The 24,219-nt window shown below is 32.6% G+C and overlaps 1 protein-coding gene across 4 annotated transcripts in view; it reads right to left on the reverse strand.

The window, feature by feature from the left end:
- Positions 1 to 6,869: 6,869 nt before the first annotated feature.
- The window catches only part of LOC127700921 (uncharacterized), a 46,686-nt gene continuing 29,336 nt past the window's right edge, over positions 6,870 to 24,219 (reverse strand). For 3 of the 4 annotated variants that reach the window (XM_052204648.1, XM_052204650.1, XM_052204646.1), the window contains 3 exons: positions 20,589 to 20,621; positions 18,848 to 19,186; positions 6,870 to 10,893 (listed from right to left, as the gene is read on the reverse strand). In XM_052204648.1, the coding sequence (XP_052060608.1) occupies positions 7,679 to 10,893; positions 18,848 to 18,944 (3,312 nt within the window). In that variant the 5' untranslated portion in view covers positions 18,945 to 19,186; positions 20,589 to 20,621 and the 3' untranslated portion in view covers positions 6,870 to 7,678. The remainder of the gene's footprint in view (positions 10,894 to 18,847; positions 19,187 to 20,588; positions 20,622 to 24,219) is intronic. The other variant, XM_052204647.1, reaches the window with a different exon arrangement.

Genomic DNA, 24,219 nt, shown 5'->3' on the forward strand with positions numbered 1-24,219 from the left:
AAATGTATCCATTTGTTTTGTTTTTTTTTCACTTTTGACTTCTGTATTGTCACGGTTCAAATCTCTGATTTCCTTCTGTCTCCTTTTTCTTTCTGTTCACCTCTGGTTTGTGTTTGTCTCTCCTACCACAATACTCCCATGAAGTACATGGTTCTTTGTTACAATGGGATCTGTCCTTATTTCCATCCGATTTATGACCTTGAACATGACAAATTGAACATGTCTGGTTTTTATAAGGTCTTTCAGGTTCAGGTAAGGGGACAAACTTGTCATTTTTTTTCTGAGCTGCAAGAGCTTTCCCTAACTTGTCATTTAATTCCTTCAGTTTATCGGCCTGTTTCTCTTGAATCTTTGATAGACTTCCTTTTTTCTTCATCTCTTCTGCATGGTTCTTTGTTATTACTGTAGTTATCACAGGGTTTTGTGCTGGTGGCAGTTTTAAATTTTTTTACTTCAGCTTCAATTTTTCTCCTATGACCTAGTGGCATACTTTCATGTGGGAACATAGTTTCAACACCTGTAAATCCATGTTCATTAAATGTGGCAGAGTACTTCTTATAATCTGGACCAAGTTGTAAGAAAAAGTCTTCAGATGTCATTTCGAAACTCATTATTGCCAAACAAGGGTCTTACTTTGCATGAGAACAAACTTACTAATGCCAATTTTTTGTTTATACTGGATATTTAAAAAATGAACTGGAAGAATCAAACTTAAGATGGGGGTATTTTCATTGTATGTGTATGTATAGATTCTTATGAAGGTAAATCTTTTTACCTATCTTCACCTGTAAAATGGAACAAGCACTAGAACAGGTGGACAATACCATCATCTTAATCTACTAAACATAATCAGTTAAAATCCATGCTAGTTGCATGAATTTTAAGAATGGATTTTTTAAGAAAAACAAGAGAGGCCATATATGGGGAAAAAATACCCCAATTCGATATAACTAAAATTAAAAGAATGCATCAATCTGGATTAACTTTTTCTGCTATTTCCAAGCAGACTGGTAAATGTCTAAAAACTATTAGTAAATATATTTGTGGTGTTGAAAATGACAATAAAGTAAAGCAGCCTAAAAGGAATATCATGACAGAAGAAGTGTTAACATGTGTGGAATTTTTTAAACATACAAAACCAACTATAACTTATTCTGAAATAAGGAAAAAAAATAGTTGTAAATGGTGTTTGCCATCAGCAGAATGTTCCATCTGCCAAATATCTTTCACATTCTTGTGTACATGAACTTGGATACTCATATAAAAAAATGGAGACTTTACCTGTTGGAACTCAAAAAGATGATATCCAGTTGCAATTTGATAACTTTGTTGAATTTATAAGCAACAAAAATCCAAGTACCTTACATTTTTTGGATGAATGTGGTGTAATAAAACATCTGGGAATAGAAATTAAGGAACTTCAGTAAAAGGTTCTAGAGCATTTGAATTACAAAGATATGATTCAAATGCAAACTATACAATTAATCTGTGGACTATTTCAATGTTATTGATGGACCATCTAATAGTTTGGAACTTATTATTTTTTTTGCTGAGGCTATTGATATCAATAATGATAAACTAGCCAACGGACAACAACCCATTTTTGTACCTGCATGGAGACACAATTATTATGGACAATTGTGCTTTTCATCATTCACGTATAGTAAACACTAACTTACCTCATCTACTTTGACCAGCTGGAATTACCTTGAAATATCAACCCCCTTACCACCCTCAACTTAATACTTGTGAATATTGCTTTCACATAATAAAGCAAATATTAAGATCAAATAGTGATTTCACTTTTGACCATACAAGAGCTGCAATATGTGATGCAGTTATAGATGGAATAACTCTAGAAAAATCTGAGAACGTTTTTAAACACTGTGGATATATTCATTAAAATTATCTCGCCTGGTTATTGTTGAGTATGTTCATTTATTATGCAGTTCTTTTTAATCAAACATTCAAGATTCATACAAAGTGAAAATTTTGCATTGGATACATTACTCAACATTACCTCAATTTAGAAAAGGAAAATATTTGAAGAAATATATCTTTAATTTGATTAAAAACAAACTACTTTAATTTAAACAAGGACTTATTTGAATCTGGAATAATTTTGAATTCTGGAAAATTACTTTGAAATTTATTATGCAAACTAACCCAACTAAATAAATAGGGTTAGCCATGCGCACTTGGCTGAGGTTCATTTTACTTTCACTAATACTTCAGTATGAACTAACTAACCCCCTTAGCCAAGCATGCATGGCTTAGCATCCTTAATTAGGTTAGTTTTCATCAAGCATTTCTTATCTATTTTCTAGAATTCAAAATTATTCCAGTTTCAAATAATTCCGTTTTTACAGGATTTTATTTGCACTTCCTGACTTTAAAGTATCAGCATTTATTTCATTTATAATAAATATGCTATTATTTGATTTCTTTAAATTAATGTCTGAAAGGACTTGGTTTATTTATTTTGACATTTTTTCACAAACCTCTAAGCTTGATTGTGATGTAACATATAGAATAAATGTAGGACAGTCTAAATGGATAATAAGAGTAAATATCAGCATTGTCACTTTCAAAGTTTTTTTGGTCCAACACAAAAAAAAATAATTTGAAAGTCACAAATTTCCATAGGAAAATAGCAAAATTTAATGTCAAAAACTTAAATTTTTCTGTTTATAATCAGTGTTATTGAACAAATTGAAAAACAAAAGATTGGAACAAAATGATGAGAAGCTGTAGACAATTTAGTAATAATTGGTGAATATTGCAAATAAAGTAGATCAGTTTATTATGGCTAATATTGCAAATTGCCAATGCAGACAACTTACCCTAATACATTTTAGTAGCCTACTAAATTATTAGATATTGAATAAATCAACATCACATATACATGTAGTTTTGTGTGTCCTTATTTAGTATTGGTACATGTATTTTTATCATTGAGAGTTGAATTTTTCGTTCAGATAAATTAATCAATGAGTGATAGATTTCTCTTAGAAGAAATTTAAAGGTCCCAGTGAATAAACTACACAGAGAGCAATAGCTATTGTATTTATTCAATTGGACAGGTGAAAAGTTTAAATACTTTGACCAAGAGGAGATGACTCTGTGGAAAACTTTCATTGGGTTCGCAATAAATCTAATCGTTTTGCTTTACCCAGTTTAAGTAAGGACATTGCAGTTGATATCTCTCTGGTTTTAGGTTACAAGAGCGCAATTATTTGTTTACATTTTACTCAGATGGTACTCAGAATAGAATCTTGCACGGCTTCTGATTTGATGATACAGGATTGGAATTACTTTTAATCGAAAGCTTATCAATTAGATTTAAAAAATCCAGAAAATCAAATTCACATTTTACAAAGTATAGAAAATATCTTCCATTTCTGCACATCGGAGCCATTAAAAATATGCCTTTTTCATTAAGCGAAAAAAATAGACGATGTTTTTCAATTGCATTTTAAGTCAATATTTGCCGCATGACCATATATATTTTTTTGGTTGTTATGCAACACTGGCATTTCTAGTAACAGGAACTGGTACCCTTTTTTCCTAGTTTGTGTAGTCTTCGAGAAATAAAATACGGAACACAACTGGTACCAATAATTGCGCTCTTGTAACCTTCATCTTATAGTCTAATTGATTAAAAATAGAGTTATCTTTCTTTTGGCATATGAAATCATTTGTCTTTTTCATACGAGATTCAAAGTTGTTATCAACTGCTGATGAGGTTTTAAAATTCTGTAGCCATGTGTCTGCATCAATTGCCCTTATTTTCCCGACTTCCCGATAGGGGTTAACTATAGAAGTCTAAGGGAAAATTGTAAAAAAAATAATTTCAAATAGTCATAACTTGAAAACTTATTTAAATAATGATAAGGGGTCTTCAGTAACTATTGTAAGACTACAATGGGATGACCTGCTTTTAATTTAACTACTGGGCCAAATTAAACCAAACTTGGCCTCAATCATTATTAGGGTATCTAATACTATTAATTATGATTTTAACCTTATTTTACATGATTTACCAAAACAACAGTAGATACAGGTGATCGACACAGGCTCTTGAGAGCCTCTAGTTTACTTTTTTCTTTTCTTTTTCTATATTTTGGTTTTGAAAGAGAGTTTTGCAGCTGACAAAATTATGTTATTTAAGTCTTTAACTGCTTCATCAATATCATTTGATGTCAAACTCTGATTTTTTCTGAAACAGTTTGATTTTTTCTTGAACTTCATGTGAATTGAAAGCCTCTTGAAAGTTTTCACTAGAACCTTTTTCCAGGTACAATTTGCGGGCAACTCATGAGTCATATTATAAACCTTATTAGGACAAATATTTCTGAACTTGGCTACAATTTCCCAAGAGATTTTACAATGACAGTCTGATAAAAATGGTATAAAATCAGAAACTTTAAAATACAATATTTGTGAATAAATTGACTTTGAAGCCATAGGATAATCAACTGTGCTTTGACCCAATGGATTATTTATAACAAGTAAATCTACCAACATAATCACCAAAGCACCTGCCATTGGCAATACGCATCTGATTACTTATACACAGTTCAAATAATTCTTTCCCTCTTGCATTTAATATAACATCGTGACTTTTTCTCCATCTTGTATTATCATCATTCATAAGAATCAAACAACGGAAGGTATTTGGAACTATCAATTGAAATACAGTCTAAATCAGAGGCAGTTCGTTCATTAAAATCACCACTGATTATCACCTCCCCCTTTTTTTTATAACTAATTATATCCTTCTCAATTAATTCAAATATATCATGATTTATAGATTTAGAGTATGATGAATTTGAGGGAATACATAAACTGCACAAATATACAGATCTGAAGATAAGTTGAAGACATCTTTCTCGACTAAAAGTCATTGATAATCTTTGCATGTATTCTGCATAATTTTTATATGTTCTTTAACTGATTTTTTTCTTAAAATAGCTAAGCCACTAAAATACCTTCCGTTTGTATAAATATTTCTACAGTCTGGAAAATAACTATATTCTGGAATGGTGATAGTAGTGTTGTAACCTATATATGTTTCACCAAGAATTACCAGGTCAAAATCTTTTATTTCACTTAGGAAATGTGCATCTTCTAATTTATTTTGATGACTTCTAAAAAAAAAAAAAAAAATAATAAAAAGCATTAAAAACTTGAGTTCACAAATGTTATAATCATAGTTTCCAAATAGTAAGTTTTCCGTTTTCTTATACGTTATGAAATATCTGCTTAAGGCATATACATTTCAGAACTGGTTCACTATGATTTTATGGAGAGCACATACCGTGACACATTTAAAACTGCTAAACCAGGGTTATAGTCAGCCTTAACAGTAAAAGTTATGTTTTGCATAAACTTATATTTATACTATCAATGTCATAAACTCCCAATAGATACATTTGCAAAGTGTTTCACGTTGTTAGGCAGATGTTAAATGTAACTCATAATCGACTTTGACCACTGGGCAATAATGCGGGCGGTGCATCAGCATCCTTTTGGAACAAATATTTAGCAGGTCGACTGGGATAACGGGAGGGATTAATAACGTTAACAGTAACACTGCACCAGGTGCGCATTTCAACAATAAATGTCTCTTCACTGAACTCGAGGCCAAGACATTTGGGAAAATTTTGAATACCACTGAAAATAGGTTATTTTGTATAAGGGGAGAAAACTTCTCTTGTAACGGGCGACTCTCGGACCGCTAAAAGAGAGTTGTTGCAAGGGTTTTTAAAGCGGAGAAAGCGTGGCATTCTTTCTTTATAATGCATCGAATTCCGACTGGACGTGTCTGCGTATTTATACATTCCGCTCAAATACATCAACATGATCAAAATCACTGGTGGGATAATGGGAAGAGATCTGTATATTATTTCAATATTACTTCTTCCTTTGAGGTAAGTTGATGTATAAGGGGCTCGTTCAACGTGTCTTTTTGTATATTAAATGAAGGAAAAAGTATGAACAAAAATATCAAGCTACAAGGTAAATACAAAAAGAGGGAAGTCCATTTAACTTGACAAAATCAAACGCTCGACTATATCAACCAAAAGATTTCATTCATCTGTTTTACATGTAAATCTTATTTTGCTGATAATTTTTGTTCAGTTTCTCTCTATATCTTCACGTTGTTTATGATGACAAATAGGGCTTTTTGGGTTTATAAAGCTATTTTTCTCCCGAGGTTGAAAGCAATTTCCATTTGAACTAAACAGAAGACCAAAATAAAGAAAGGAATCCTTAACCACAATAATTTGATTGTACAATTTAAAAAGAAACTTAGAGTAAAATTCATCTTTGAAAAAAATCAATCATTGTTTTAATTATCTTCACGCTCAGAGCTATATTTTGAGAAATATAGACAGTGCCTTCTGTAGCTTTACTGACGACTCGCAAAAATAACCATGTCATTGGCGTACAAAAGAATAAACAAAAATATATACATATCAAGTGAATCTACAAAATTTCATTTACACACTTAAAAAAAACCATCCAAGAATTTTCCAGCTAAAATGTCCTTATTAGACCCTATTGTGTCAATTCTTTTTAATGTTTTCCAAAATTTGCCACAATCTTTTCGAAAGTTTTCGCATATCGAATTCTATACTTTGCAACACAAATAAGGCAACCAGATCTTACCATATATATAGTCTGTGAATGTATAGCCTCGGTGTAGGACTGATATTTGAGCATCGGTCATTTACTTACTGTTGCTTTGATCTATTTAATGTTCGAGACTTTTTCTTTGCATTTCTTTCTTTTTATTTTTGATATATCTTGTTTCTCGCTCTATGGTAAGTTGCGGATGTGATGTTGGTTTCAGATAGATTAGATATATAAGATACATTTTATTGAAAGCAGGTTGTGTACAACATAGAAAATACAAGCTCTCAATGGCTTTTATCCGACAATAAAACATATACATCAACAATAAAAACAATTTATGCTGTCTCATAATAAAAATATAAACGCATTAACTATATTCTGTACATATTTTGATAAAAACAAAAATAGATAACCAATTATAAATGTTTTTTCATCTACAACAGGCACATTTGCAGGCATTTCCTTTTCTAATTTATTATCACATTTCTAATTTGATTAAACTTTGTTTCCTTTGTTACGTTTTTAGGCAGTGAGTTCAATAATATGTTTTAATTGACGGAATTTCCAGTTAATTTACATATATAAATTATACTTTGTATTTCATTTATAGTGACAAGATCATTTAGACTTGGGCGCCCTCAAACATGGTTAACCCTACCACATTCTGTTATGCCTGTCTCATGTCAGGACAAGTATTTCAGTTGTCGTCATTTGTTGCTGAATATCATATTTGTTTATCGTTTTTTGTTTTGTTTACAAATCAGGCCGTTGATTTTTTTGTTTAAAATGTTTTACATTTTGTCATGTTGCTTACAATTTGGTATAGATTTCGCTTATTGTTGAAGGCCGTACGGTGAACTATACTTGATAACATCTACGTCTTTTTGTCTCTGGTGGATAGTTGTCTCATTGTCAATCAAACCACATCTTCTTATTTTGATATCAATATTCAACATACAATTTTTGTTTAAATAACAGTAGAAAAGTAGAAAATGTGTTTCCATGCTACAGTGCATGCTTTAACCATGCAAAGGAGTCAACAAGATTTTATATGGCAAATCTGTAAATTGAAACGTCGACCGCTTCCTCCAATTTGAAATGTGTTGAAACAGTTGTCAAGTGTTAGCAGTTCTAGTTTTGCTATTGTTGAAAGATCACAAGTTCCATGTTTCTTGAGGAAACTGTGCAAGGCATTACGTTTTTTAGTTCCTAGTTGTTTTAGGTCCGGGTGATCTCCGCATACTTTTTGGAAGTTTAACTGGGTCATGTCAATGAACGAGTCAGTCAAATACCCAAGCTCATTTAAAATGTCTTTTTCCTTTAAGGCAGCGTGTACTTCTGAACCAAATTTCGGATCGGACTCTTTCAGAATTTTAGAAGTAATATGTTTAAAATCCCATTTAAGGAACTGGTTGTGTTTTGCATTTGTTGGCGCAAACGCCAAAACGAAAACTAATTTCACATCATCATCGAACATCTCAAGGAATTCTTGCTTATTAAGGGTTAACAATCTTTCTCTGACAAAGTGGCGATATGCCGAAGTTGCTGTCGTCGACTCAACAACCATTTCCCAAAATAATTCAATATGTCGCTTGTGGCCGCACATAAAATCATGCCACAACAGTTCAGCACTGTTTCGTATTTGAGCACAAGCATCTCTTGTATGATAGTCTAAACCTTTCTTGTTTTGGAATAAGTACGAAATTCGTTTTTCTCTGTTTCTTCTGTCGTGAATCAATAAATCAAACAGTTCAACCTTATTAGGCTCAATTCGGTCCCCAGGAAGGACAAAGTAACCATCAGGTACATTTGGAAAGAGATACAATTCGTTGAACTCGTTTTCGTTCAAATATGACATTGATTTTAAAAAGTTAGATATATCAGTGTCTTTTAAAGACGGTTCGATGAATTTTATTTTCTTAAGTACCTCATTTGTGACAACTGCATTTGTAACTAAATAATGAGCTTTATTTTTTGTCAGCATAGAAATTTTGGTCGAAAATTCTTTTGTATCCCTAGATTTCTTTTCATAGATTTTGAATAACTTTGATCGTACCGTATCTGTTTCATTCTTTCTTCCTGTAGGGACTGGTTCTGTCGAAACAGACTGGCCTGAATCAGAAGCAGTATCCGTTGTTACAACAAACTGACGGGAATCATTTGATGGACCTGGTCTCACATCATTGGTTGTATTGTTGCCTGACTGAGTACCGACCGAATTGGATTTGCTAGCTGTTATTCGCTTTCTTTTATCACTGCTATCTTTGTGTTTGACCATGTTGCACAGCTTTGATGACATTGGAAGCAGACAGCTGGGCTTTGTAAAAAGAGCGCTTCCATTTTCATCAAATAAATCAAAATCGTCAGTTAATATTTCAAATATTTCCTCAAGTTTTTCATCTGAAACTGTTTCGTTTACCCCAAGAATTGTTCTAACCATAGGGTCAGATGCAACTATCTCCATTCTTTTGGAATACCATGGGTACTTAAAAATGTTCTTAATATCTTTTTGTTCCAGCAATAAATTGGACAAAAAACTAAAATTTCTGTCAAGGACTTCATATAGACTGGATGAAAAAAGAAACCATTTTTGTTCTACTTTAAAGTAAGTTCCTTCTCGTCGTTTAATGTATCCATGAACATAATTTTGTATAGGCTCCCTAACCACACCTCCAGGACGCGAATAATCTAACTGTATTTTGTTTTGCTTCATATATTCTTCCAATAAATTAGAAGAGGGAAACAATAGTTTCAGCTTTTTTACTACCTCAGCTAATGATGGACTGCTCGGCCAGCAACCGAGCTCGGCAGATCTTTCCTTTTCAAATTTTTCATATAATTTAATATCGGATGCCTTGGACCAATCTTCAGTAAATCTATGACCAAGATAAAAATCAGACATATTGGTTTTTCCTGTCAATATGTCAGTTGCATATTTTAATATATCCCTTTCTAGTTCTGATTTGGTATCCCTATCTGTTACACGTTGTATGTAGTCCAACGCATCTATGATGTGAGCAGGAAAGTCTGCAGCAAGATCATCTTTGATCTCTGAAAATAATTGATTGATTTTACCTATCTGTTCATATGATAGCATTTTATGTATTTTCACAAAATTTAGACCGACTGTCATTAAAATGTCTTTTCCCTCCTTTCCCTGAACAAGGTTGTCTAATTTACAATTCTTGGGTATAAATCCGGTAATGTGTGAAATATAAGCATTGATATATGTTGTTCTGTGGGTTAGAATATCAGTGGTGTGTTTACATATAATTTTAGTAGAAACATTTGGACCTGCAATGTTTAAAAATTTTATTTCTTTTATTCTACTCCCATCCATGAAATGTTTCGCTGCTTGTGTCCTCAAAACTGGGTCTGCTAAATGAATTATTTTGTTGAAAGCATTACCCTGACATAGAAAGAAAGCCTCTGGCCATGTATCTTGGGAGACACTACTCATTTTCATGCGAAAGTATATTAAAAGATTTCCACTTCTTCTGTCGCCTGGACATTCTACTCCCTTTTCACAACCGATCTGTCGGCCTATTTGGGAAGCAATAATGTTACTTTTTTTCTTCGAAATGCAAACAAAGTGCATACATGAAAAGGTGTCATATTTGTTCCTTTTTAAACTTTTTCGTTCTAGTTCATCGTCGTTTAAAAAGAATTTCTTTAAAATGTCACGAAACTGCTCTAAATTACTGACAACACTACAACCCGGAATTCTCTTTTCGTCCAGTTTGTATATAGACCAGAAGCAACTCGCAGTATCTTCTGAATTTGAAAATTCCTCATTTTCTAATTCCTCTTCTCCTTCATCTTCTTCTCCTTCTTCTTGTTCACTTTCGTCTTCTTCTCTTCTTTCTTCTTCTTCTGCTACTTCTATTTCTGTTGTTTCGGCTTCTATTCCTGTTGTTGTTTCGTCCTCTATGTCTGCCACTTCTTCTATATCTGGTGTTTCTTCTTCCTCTCTTTCATTATCTAACTCTTGTTCTTCTTCTTCTGTGTCTATCTCTATCGAACATTTGCTTAAATCATGACGAGGTGAATAGTTAATGTCTTCATCCTCTATCGACTTTTCGCTTTCATCATCACGAGGTGAATTGCATATTCGTTCCTCCTCAGCATTAATACAAGTGTTCTCATGTCGATCATAATTTACTGTGGAAACTTTTAAACTAGTTTCATTTCGACTTTTTTTAGGCGAACCACTAAAGTACTCGTTCACACGGGTTTGTCGTGAAAATAACTCTGTAATTAAAAATAAAAGACCGAAATAATATTAAATAGTTAACAAGTAAAAAAAAATACATTCATCTCATGTTGATAAAGAATATATAAAAGACATCTAAATTTTATATTAATTTATTTGTGGTATTTACCTATTCCTTATCGTGACATTCACTTACATTAACTACTATAAAGGACTTATAAAATTCCATTAAAGGTGATGAATGCATAGCAGGATATGTTTTCTCTTTCATCTACGTCCCTGGGGGCACTCCCTTGCATTTGATTGGATTTTGTGTTTCGAACAAAAGTTTTGTACTCCGAGTACTTTGTAACGTTTTATGACCGATACATTACGGTTGTACTGAGCCCCCACACATACACATACCGTTAGTCCAGATGTCAAATACATTGAAGACACCAGTCTTACCATAAAAGGACATCAACATATTGGTATCGCAAATGTTTTTAAACTCGAACATCGTGTGATAACGATTGCAATATTGGTAATTAAGAGCTCGCATCAATGATTACCGTATGTGGTTTCCGTAATTTGTTAACATAGCCAATACACAATTTTGTTGAAAACAGGTTTATTGATAGATAAAGACAAGTTGCTTCTTTGTCATTTGTATTATTATTCATTTGATTGATGATATTATTAAATAATTGCTCTTATCATATAAAATTAGTGACACCATGGGTTAAATATACTCCAGTTCGTAATATATTCATGGTATTAGTAAATATAACTCAAGAAATATTGGTAAAAATGTCAATATACGAAATATAAAATGTAACAGAAACTGTTGGACTTGATTGTTTCTATCCGTGTAAAATTTGAACGACGTTGTTGTTATGAGTTATCGCATTATACCAAACGTGACAAAATGTTAGGTGCTTTATTCATAATATGCAATAATAAATAAAAAAGTATTATTTTCCTTTTCTGGCACTGGGCCGATTACACTGCTGATGGAATGTTAGTTCATGATGGTATCATGAATTGTATAGTAAGTGCTTCGGTACTAACATGAATTTTAACAAAATTTTCGGGAATTATCCGTTGATAAATTAAAACTTAGATGAAATTTGCCCTTTATTGTTCACTTTGGTCCATTCGCTCTTCACGTGATTAGGTCGTATACATCCTAGGCTTTCAAATGTTTGAGTTTGGGCATTCTTGATCAAATTTAATCCAAAAAGAACTTCGGAAGCACGAAATTAATAAAGTGTAATTTCCATACAAAGAAGGTCTCTGGCCGTCTATTTTGGGAGACATTACTCATTTTCACTCGGAGTATATTAAAAGGTTTCTACTTCTTATGGCGCATTGAAATCTCCACTCCCCCTTCATATCAGATATAAGTAGTTCTAGTTGAATGCAGTCACATTGCTTTTTTTATTTAGGCATACATACAAAGTGTATACATGAAATGTGCCATATCTCTTCTTTTTTAAACGTTTTTGTTCTATTATCCTCTAAATAAATATTCTTTAAATTGTCACGAAACGTATTAAAATGATTGACACCACTACAATATGGAACCAGCGACGTTGTTGATGTATGTGGATATCGCAGACTACTACACATGGCAAAATATTAGGTACTTTTTCATGAAATTTGTATCACATGATTGGCCCTTTTTATTTAATTACTTCTCTAAGTTGTAAGTTCAAATGTATAGATCAGATTTATGGATAATCAATTTGTTTCCGTCTTGGTGCTAAGAATAACGTATCATTTAAATTTTCTTTTAGCGGATATTTTCAACATGGTTTTTATCTCGATTTGCTTCTTCTTAATTGATTTGCGATATTTGAACATCGGTAAACTACTTTTACCCTAGTAATTAATAATACTTACTAATTTCAAAAGAATTTGACCAAAAAGTAAAGTTAAAGGTGAAATAAAAGATAAATCTAACTTAATTTTTCAATCTCCAAGCTGGTTTTCTATTTAAAAGAGAGGCGAAAGATACCAAATGCACATTCAAATTCATAAGTCGAAAATAAATTGACAACGCCATGGCAAATTAAGAAAAAAAACTAAAGAAAAAGCAACATTATACAAAACACAACATAGAAAACTAAAGACTGAGAAACACGAACCCCACCAAAAACCGGGGATGATATCAGGTGCTCATGAAGGGTACGCAGATCCTGCTCAACAAGTCGCGAACAATCTAGAAAATAGTTGTTTTATATATATCCATAATATCCGGTTTCGTTCCGGTTTTTTTCAAGCTAAAAAGGCCGAAAATTTCCAAATTGACAATGTTCATTTGAACACGAAAACGCAAATAACGTGTAAAATCACGTTTATTCGGACAAATTGTTGATGAGACTTAGAGATTTGTATATTTGCATTTATATTTTTTCAGAGTATGTGTAAAACTATTTTATGGATGTTGAGTACTTATGACCGTAATGCAAACAAGCAAAGTATTCAAAATTTCGCCATCTGTACTGAGCTGTCTCAGGTCAGGGGAGTGTATGCTAGGTACGGAAAAAAACATTTACAAAAATACCGACCTCCAAGGAAAATTTCAAAGTCCACAAAACCTGACAACATAATCAGATGCTCGACTATATCAACCAACAAAACGAATGGAAAACGACTGTACTCTTCACTCAGAACAGGAATTTTCGGAGAAAAAATGTGGCTGAAATCTGTTTTATAGCTAGTTTAACCTCCAACTTGAATGATAGTTGTTAATAAATGTATAATAAAAATACTGAACATCAAGGCATATTCATAAAGGAGAAGTCAATAAAAACGGACAAAATCAAATTCTATTATTCAACGTTATATTGACAAAATTGGTTAACGTGACTAAAACGATTTAACCTTGGGCCATATTTAAACAAGACATGAACAACGTGGTCAAGGAGAATTTGAAATAGCAGGACCACATGCAGCCAGTCATTATAGTCCATGGATAAGCTGGATAGGCCAGGTACGGGGATGGTTCAGGATGCTCGACTATATCAACCAACAAAACGAAATGGAAAACGACTGTACTCTTGACTCAGTACAGGAATTTTCGGAGAAAAAATGTGGCTGAAACCTGTTTTATAGCTAGTTTAACCTCCAACTTGAATGATAGTTGTTAATAAATGTATAATAAAAATACTGAACATCAAGGCATATTCATAAAGGAGAAGTCAATAAAAACGGACAAAATCAAATTCTATTATTCAACGTTATATTGACAAAATTGGTTAACGTGACTAAAACGATTTAACCTTGGGTCATATTTAAACAAGACATGAACAACGTGGTCCAGGAGAATTTGAAATAGCAGGACCACATGCAGCCAGTCATCATAGTCCATGGATGAGCTGGATAGGCCAGGCACGGGGGTGGTTCAGCATAGCAAGAAAAATGGGGAGAAAGACCATCATGTATATGAACCTGATCATGTTTAAGACCTTTATATGGATTCCTGTCAGGAATTCCCCAAAGATCAGAGAAAAAATCTAATGACTTCACTGTGCAAATACAGTGTTGTTTTTTCCAAGACTTGGTTGGGACAAACAAGCATGAAGGTCCATTTTGTCGGTCGAGTCGATTGTTGGTGATAATAAGGTATGTTGTACTGTTCAGTATAATTGATGATTCATCAGTATATTTGATGATTCATGTTATCTTTTTATGTATCATGCAATCGACGCTGAGAATATCATCTTGATTTGATGACAAGGAAGAAATTTTCCTCAGGCTTTTGATACGATTAGTGTTGCTAAGTCTTTGTTTTTCTTTGATGTGTTTTGTAAACTGTTGTTGTCTGTTCGTCGTTTCTGCATTTTTGCCATGGCATTTTCAGTTTGTTTCCGACATATGAATTTTAGTGTCCCTATGGTATCTTTCGCCTCTTTTTACCTCAGGAAAATGATCGATGTGTGTGTGTGTGTCACAAAGGGGGGCCTAGTCATAGAAACATACGGCTGCGTATTGATGTTTTTTATCTTTCGTTTAGTTAACTTGGCCACAGCAAAAAGGAGCCACAGGAACAGTTGACCAGACGGTTGGAGGAGCATGGCCAATTCAATATGTATAGGAAAACATAAGTCAGTGCCAACATTATATTTCAGACTCCATCTTTCACATGTCAAATCTGCGAATACTGCCAGAGAACACACCGAAAGTAGGCGAAGTTTTATTTGTGAAGTTGATGAAGCATTTCCCCTAATCAGGAAAAAACAGACGAAAGAATAAAGATGCAGCGATGATTCACTTGTTTTTTTATTCCGGAGACATATTCAACATGCAACAGCCAGCTACTTAACCAGAATTATCCGTTCAGTGCACCACGTTCTGGAATCCGCATTGGAGACGGGAATAGTAACGAAGTAATTGAACAAGCTATAAAAAAGGACCAGTTGTCACCAGGTAATGACTCGACATCACTCATAACAGGGATGGATTTTATTTTTAATTCTCCATCAGACAGAATGTAGACAATTCATATCATTGATTTGTGGCAGCCTTTGCTTAAACTGACGAAATATCAATATTTGGATTCAGAGAGGAGAAAATGAAGACGGAACAAATAAAAGGCAACAGTTGTTGACCGATGTTCAAACCCATTTAAATGATAGTGATCCATACCTTAGATTCCTGTTGGATGGGGAAGGACAAAAATGAACCTTGGAACATTACTTGTTTTAGCCTAACTTGCAATGGGACTACATGATGAAAGAAATCAACACGTTTGTGCTCGCTTGTGATACCTGTAACAAAAACACATAGAGACTACAAGGAGCCTGAGTTGTTTTGTTCAAGCTAGAACCGATTCTTATAGGCCAATGACCAAAAAATGGTTTTGAAAATTTACCAGATGAGATGTAATACATGTAGTTTATGAAGTCAAATTTTCAATGTGCATGCCAGGATTTAAAAAAAATAGTTCACTGGCTTCAGCATTAACATTTTTCTTCGCTTGTCAAAAGAGGATAGATTAGGTTTTGTCTATTGCATTGCACAGCACCTGTGCATTCATTGCACGTAAAATAAATAAGGAATTGTCTTTTATCTAAAAAGACTCATTGGATCACTTTCAAACTAGTCAGACATTTTAAAGAAAATGGGTAACCTTATATAGTATGTTCTAGGAATGTTTGTATCGAGCATTACAAGTATTATCTTTTTCCTAAATAAATACACTTCCATAAAGCACAGAGAATACAGTACAAATATCCTACTTTATAGCCAGCAGTAGAGGCTGCAAAGCACCATGGGTTTAAGGAGAGACACATCGATCATGTATCTGCACTTGATGTGCTGATTTGTTTTCTTGTCCTGCTATTTAAAGAGGTAATATCTACGGTTTTCACTAAAATAGGTATACAATTAAATTTTTTTTTCGAGAATATAGCATATACATTTTGTATATAAAATACGAATGACATGTATTTTGGTGTCATTTCAACGTTTTATCTTATCGAGAAATTGAATATTTAACAGTCCGACTAAAACTCCTTTGAAAACGTTCTAATAAATATTAACACGTATTTACCAAAACATCTTTAAAAATTATAAAACCGGCATCTTTCTTTCACGAATTCGGCTAAAAAGAAAAAAGTAAAATAGCAAAAATACCGAACTCCAAAGAAAATTCAAAGCGGAAAGTCCCTTTTCAAATGGCAAAATCAAAAGCTCAAACACATCAAACGAATGGAAAACAATTGTGACTTGGTACATGTATTTCCTTAAGTAGAAAATGGTGGTTTAATCATGGTTTTATAGCTAGCTTGTATGGCAGTCACATAAAATTCCATTATATTGGCAACAATGTGTGAACAAAATAAACAGACATATTGGTAAAAATGTCAAAATTCGGGGTACAACAGTCAACATTGTGTTATAATCTTAATCACTATAAAAACAAACAACTATGTCAACAAAGAAAAACAAAACGGCATATAGACAAAGCACATAAGCAAAAATGAAAGACAAGAATACAAAAAAGACCATAGCACAATAACACAATGGCGGGATGTATAAATACCGAGACACGCCAAAAGGTAATTACCAAAAATTGAATAAATAGTAAAGGTAAGTAATATACAAAGACAAATAAAGGAACACTTGATTAAATGTTAAACAACGTCGGTAATATAATCTATACTTCAAGACTAGCATTTATTATTCAGAAGTTTGAGTAAAATATGCCAGCGATCACGATCCATATAGGGAAATGATGTTACCGGAGATGTTCAGGTAAAAAAAAATATTAGTAACGGAATTACAAAATACTGTTTAAATGTATGCGTAATCAAAAATATCAAAAATATGAAATAAAACAAATACGGTGATGCTAAAATGCACTGTCAAGTTGATATCCATCCAAGAATTACCATACATGCGTGTCCGTTTTTTATTAGTGGGGTCCTTAAAGTGTTCATAGCTTAGCTTTGAATGCGTCCTTGTCATGTTTTAAATTTATATGCGGTACACTTTTTATCAATCTTATATGCGTGTTCCGTTCTTAATTACCTTGCTATATTATTAATTCTAATATGACGTTCTTCAAACGCTTTGAGTACACACCCGTGGTAAAATATGAATATATTAATACGCCAACGTCATGGATTGTTTGGGCTGCTCCAATCTTAGTCCCACATTGTTTGCTTTTTAATGAATGAGTTAACCGATGTCAAACGGTGTAAATGACGTCATTGAACGATGACCTAAGAATATAAGCATTCTACGGGAAAATGCACGAATTTGAAACTAAAAGTCGTCAACACATGGAAACATAAACAAACGGTGAATTTGTTGAAAGCCCATTTTCTTTGATAAAAAATTCTTAAATAAAAGTAAGATAGATCAATCAACTGTGTACAATTTGTTATTGTAAATCATTTAAGCATGTCACTTATTCAGTTTTTGTCTCGTGTTTTACGTCAATAATAATAGTGTGTTCGATTACGAGAACAGCAAACATTTCCCATCACCTGGCGGACACGAAACCATAGACCAAGAATAACAGGAATAGTCAAAGTGACTGGGTTAGAGCCGTAGAAAGAGTTTTTTGGGTATCAATTGGCAAACTGTTTGTTTTTCGATACATAAACTTTAATCTAGAATTTACCAATTGTTAAACTCATTAATTCTACTAATTGATTAAGGTAGATGGGGGTCTAAATTAAAATCCATAGAATTTTTTAATAATTTGTCTAAATTAAGTTTATGTCATGTTTTTTTTTTTTCAAAAATATAATACCGGAGTCGTTTTTCTTGCTACATAATAAAATAGGTAAATTCACAACACATTCTTTTATAAGAATTACTTTATCTGAGTTATCTACCCTTACGTGGCAAAGTTGGAAAAAAATGAATAAAACTAAAATATTCTGTTTTTTTGTAAAATACAGCCCTAAATATGACAAAACACATAATTTTCTATATCAACATGAAAAGTCTTACACCTGAATTACATACTACTCTCGAAATTTGCACATTTCATTAAAGATCTATACCGATTGTTATCTGCTATTTCAAATTTCAAGATGGAGGAAGACATCCCAGTTACCTTTAGAATGTGTCGAGTAAATGAAATGAATTAAATTCGAATACTGAATTGAAATTACAATAATCAGGTTATACTTAATTCGAATTTAAAGAAAAATTATTCGGGACATTTAGTTTACTTTTATCGGAAAAAATGTCTTTTTATATGATTTTATGAAAGTTAATGATAAAATATTTGAGATACGTAAGATTTATTTTTGCAAATTCCAATCGTGTTGTATATTTAAAGAAATATGTGCAAGCAAAACCAAAGATCTGAATAAGATGATTCCAGGAGTTACATTTCTTCTTAATCTTTGATTTGCAGCTCTTGAATTATCTATAAACAGCCTTTAAATAATCAGATTTATCACAATCACTTGAATTTTTTATCGTCGAACATTTTCTTAAATCATATAAATGTTATTGTACAAGTAAAAAATTTAATTTTATCACCTGTTTCTTTGTGCTGTCTTTTCTTCGGTGTTTTCTTTTCCAATTGTTTTTTGGAATCATCGCCATCTTTCTTTGCCTTTACTATGTCTTTTCTCATCTTTTCCTTCTTTTTTCTAACCCCTGCTCTTTCTTCTGTTTCAGCTCTGAAACTTCATCTGATTCATCTTCACTACTTGTGACATTAGTTTCCACCACATCCGTAGTTGCCGCCATCTTCAGTTCAACTGTTCTTACGCATTATTCACATCAAAATCCCCATCAAGCTGCTTGGTTAAACTCAGCAGATAATCCTGGACTATGAAGCTACTTGTAATCCACAGGTTTGAATGAATCGAAAGGCTAAAATTTAGGCAATTTAAAAATATTTTAGCTGAAAAGTATAAAATATTTCATTGAAATTCAAACTACTCTTCCGACACAATATTTGGAATATGATGTAGATGCAAAAACATTCTGCAGCTTGGAGAAAATCTAATGAAGAAGAAACAGTGTTTTATAGCTTACAATTTTCCAGACAACAGTGTGTTCATGACAATTGTCATCATACTGAATAGATAATAGACCAGATCATCATTATTTTGTATATTCTATAAATGACCACAGTTAAAGTTACTCGACATTGGAGTTCTTTCATGCCAGGAAAACTTAAATTGAGGCTAATAATTACTGAAGTAAAACCAACTAGTGCACTGAAGATTTTAAGAAGGCTGATATATTACCAGTGCAATAATACCAACAAAATATGAGATGTGAAACGAGATTTTATAAGATGTTACCACATTTTCTTCACATATAAGTAAACGGTATTATCGTGTTTCAACTATCACAACAATGACCTTAACCATTATAATAAGATCACCAAATTTCTATTTCTTAAACACAGCTGAGAGATTGTTCCTTTGTGAAAAAAAAACCATACAGGTTGCACTTTGTAAATACAGCTGTTTCTCAAACCACGCCTCTTTTGGGGAGATATAGAATATTCATAGATAATTAATTTTGTTTATATACTGGTTCCCAGTTATGATCTCTATGTTTCATATAATAGAGACATAACTTTGGAATGTTACCAGTAAATATACATATGCATATTGTTTATATTGAAATCTGTGGTAATCCTACAGTCAAGGTAGGGATAATTTAGTGTTAGTTTAACCTCTTAGAAGTTCGGGGCATATAAACGTTGAAAATATGCCGCACAGCCCTATATTTTGACCTTTGAAAAAAATTGTAGTGCATATGAACTTTCCATTCTAGGGTATGATTTTTTTCAAAACTTCATAGTAAAAGTGGTACAGTTTTAGCCGTAAAAAGAGTTCCTGTGGGAAATTGCATTGTCAATATTTACAGAAATGCAACCTACAGTGATATTTCATGTATATTCATGGGTTATTTTGAAAAATGTAATTTCTTTTCGGAGATACACAACATTCAATCAATTTGTTTACAGAATCTGACTAAGCTACATGTATAGTCATTCCAACTTAGTTTAAAGTTACCCAAATGGCAATTGAAGGAGCAAGGAATGGTGTTTGAGTGCTTTTATTTTTTCCGATGTGACGCCTTCACTTGTTTGTGCTATTTAGTTAATATTCATCATGTAACAAATTGTGCATGATTCAAAAATAATTCTGTACATGAATTTTTGCATTTATATACAGTGTGAGGTAACTCTACTTTCATGTACAAAGAACAAAAAATCTTGTTGTAACTTACAATTATAGTTTCTTATAAAACTAACCTTTTTTATGGATCTTTACATACTTAATAATACCTGAAATAAATAAGATATATTTTACCTACAATATATTTCACATTAATTTGAAAAATAAGACAAGGCATTTAAACACGTTTGTGTTTTTGGTACGTTTATTTTTTTATATTATAGCACGGAATACTTTGTTTAACCATACAAATGATGTAAATTGACTAGTTCAGGTAATACATCCAGAATCTGAGGTTAGGGTGCAAACTTTATGATATTGATAGGTGGGCGAAAATATTTTTGATTTTTTTATGCAAAAAAATATATTTTTATTGTGCAGCTCCGAATCCACGCCTGTCATTGTTATCAGATATAAATGTCTGTAAAATAATGAAAACTGACTATGAAATATGTATACTCTATCATTGAAGTCTTGTAATACTTTATATTTAGTGTAAGACAAGATAGCTCTTTTCTGGATTCATTTTGAATTTGATCTGAAAGATAATAATAATCTATTAACATATATTTCCATGATGGATGTTAAATAATATACATAAGGATCTCTTCATCATGATCCAGATTTTGTATGAAAGACAACAATCAATTGATGTTTAAAATAGTGTTTTGATACGAAGTAATAGTATATAAATAAAGAAAACTGCAAAATAGGTAAACTGTTGCGATACAAACGAAAAGTTTAAGATAGAATGACATTGACCTGCTATTTATAACTTTTGAAATTGAAATATTACAAAAATACCGAACTCCAAGGTAAAATAAAAAAAGGGGAAGTCCATAAAAATGACAAAATCAAACATTATAAACAAACGGAACGAGTGGAAAACAACCATCAAATTCCTCACTTAGTATAGTCCTTTCCGAAGAAAATGGTCGGTTGAACCTGGTTTTTTAGCTAGCTAAACCGCGCACTTATATGACAGTGGTTAATGGTTCCGTTTTATTGACAAAATTGGTTGAGCAACCCAAAACGACATAATAGGTTGACACGGGTTATGTTCTTCTCATATATGTTATGATGGTATGATACTAAACCCCTAACGGGAAGGATTGTGCCTGATATTCATATGATGAAGACATAATCTTTCAATCAGTTTAATTGAAGTCTGGAGCTGGCATGTCAGTTAACTGCTAGTAGTCTGTTGTTATTTATGTATTATTGTCATTTTGTTTATTTTCTTTGGTTACATCTTCTGACATCAGACTCGGACTTCTCTTGAACTGAATTTTAATGTGCGTATTGTTATGCGTTTACTTTTCTACATTGGCTAGAGGTATAGGGGGAGGGTTGAGATCTCATAAACATGTTTAACCCCGCCGCATTTTTGCGCCTGTCCCAAGTCAGGAGCCTCTAGCCTTTGTTAGTCTTGTATTATTTTTAATTTTAGTTTCTTGTGTACAATTTGGAGTTTAGTATGGCGTTCATTATCACTGAACTAGTATATATATTTGTTTAGGGGCCAGCTGAAGGACGCCTCCGGGTGCGGGAATTTCTCGCTGCATTGAAGACCTGTTGGTGACCTTCTGCTGTTGTCTGTTCTATGGTCGGGTTGTTGTCTCTTTGACAATTCCCCATTTCCATTCTCAATTTTAATGCGACAATTATTATGCTCCAGCAGCCAAAACTTTGTCAATATACATCACAGACATAACATATAACACATCTAACTAAAAAAATCAAACAGAATACAAAAATCTAACAAAGACATTTACAAAAATGTTGGTGTAGGTGATAGTAATTTGACAAAGATGCCGATGAAAAACATTGTGTAGATTATATTACATACCATATATAGTATACACTTTCTCGATAAATTACAAATTCAGTTAAATATAAATTCAAGGGTCAACAAAATGGAAAGAACAGGGTAAAAACGTCCGCATCGCACCTCAGGACACTCCTGCACAAGGAATGGTCAAAGTCAAAAACCCGATAGCAATGGCTTCCGAATAAACATAACTTATCTTTCTACATGCATAGATGTGGTATGATTGACAACATGTGAAACAGTTGAAATGTGAAAACCAACAGACTGATTTATGACAAACACCGTTATTAAAACACTTGCGTGTATTTATTCACTGTATTAGATTTATCATTATGTTTGGATGTTAAATATAATGTGTTGTTAATTTAACAAATGAAAGAAGATAATTTCTCTTCTCGAGATATTCAAAGAATTTAAATTTGAAAAACCTAAAATTGTGTGGTTTAGAAAACATATTCAAAGTGTATCAAAGCTGTCTACAAATATATAGCTGTGTTTCGAAGATATACACTCTACAGATTTATTATTAAAATAAATGTTCATGATTAGGTATTAGACTTCAAGATTTTCCATCAGACCTGATAGTTAGGGCTTTTAATGATAATCCGTCGTCCCATTGTCTGTATCACTCTGATCAGCTCTTGATAAAATTGCATATCACGGCTTTGTGACGTCAAATACGATGACCTGGCCTTAATAACTTTGATCAATGACATATCACCGACGTCATAATGAATAAACCGACGTTGATAAGTTTGACCCGAACATATCAAGTCAACTTCCGGTTTGCTGGTGAAACAAAGAAAATACTTGTTCCTATCATGCAAAAAACGCTCGACACAATATGGAGCCTTTTTTAACTCGTTCGCTGCGCTCACTCGACAAAAAGCTTCATATTTTGACTCGCAGCTGATATTTTGCAATATAAATATGCAGACAATCTGATAATCGGTACATAAATAAAGGCAACAGTAGTATACCGCTGTTCGAAATTCATAAATCGATTGAGAAAAAAACAAATCCGGGTTACAAACTAAAACTGAGGGAAACACATCAAATATAAGAGGAGAACTACGACACAACAGAAAGACAACATCAAAATGTAACACACACAAAAACGAACTATAATATAACAATGGCCATTTTTCTGACTTGGTACAGGACATCTTAAGAAAAAAATGGTGGGTTGAACCTGGTTTTGTGGCTAGCCAAACCTCCCGCTTTTATGGCAATGTTAAATATAACATTAAAATGACAACATTACATGACAGGACTACAATACAAATAAATGGGAGAACATATAGGACAGAGAAACGTACGAATAATAGCTAACAAAAGGTACCAGTTTTAAAATTTAATACGCAAGACGCGCGTTTCGTCCACACAAGACTAACCAGTGACGCTCAGATCAAAAAAGTACGAAAGCTAAAACCAGTACAAAGTTGAAGAGCATTGAGGACCAAAAGTTTCAAAAAATTGTGCCAAATACGGCTAAGGTTATATGTCTGGGATAAGAAAACCCTTAGTATTTAGAATAATTCATACTTTTGTAAACAGTAAATTTATAAAAAGGACTATATAATAGATATACATGATAACACCGAAGTGGTGACTAACTACAGAATAAAAACGGATACATAAAACAACATAAACCAGCACATAAAAATTCACAGCCGAGTTAGCCAAAAAGATCAACGCTAAAAAAAGGTGACGTCACATTTGAATTTCTGAAATTTCCCCAAAATAGGATAGAATTAGGATAGAATTCAAGATTTGGTTTATAATACTCATATAACATTTATCAATAACAATGAAAATTACAATACTAATTAATATAAAATGTGGTAGTGATAAGATAATTAATAGTATTATCTAGC

This window comes from Mytilus californianus, unplaced genomic scaffold (assembly GCF_021869535.1).
Source record: "Mytilus californianus isolate M0D057914Y unplaced genomic scaffold, xbMytCali1.0.p SCAF_5, whole genome shotgun sequence".
NCBI lineage: Eukaryota > Metazoa > Mollusca > Bivalvia > Mytilida > Mytilidae > Mytilus > Mytilus californianus.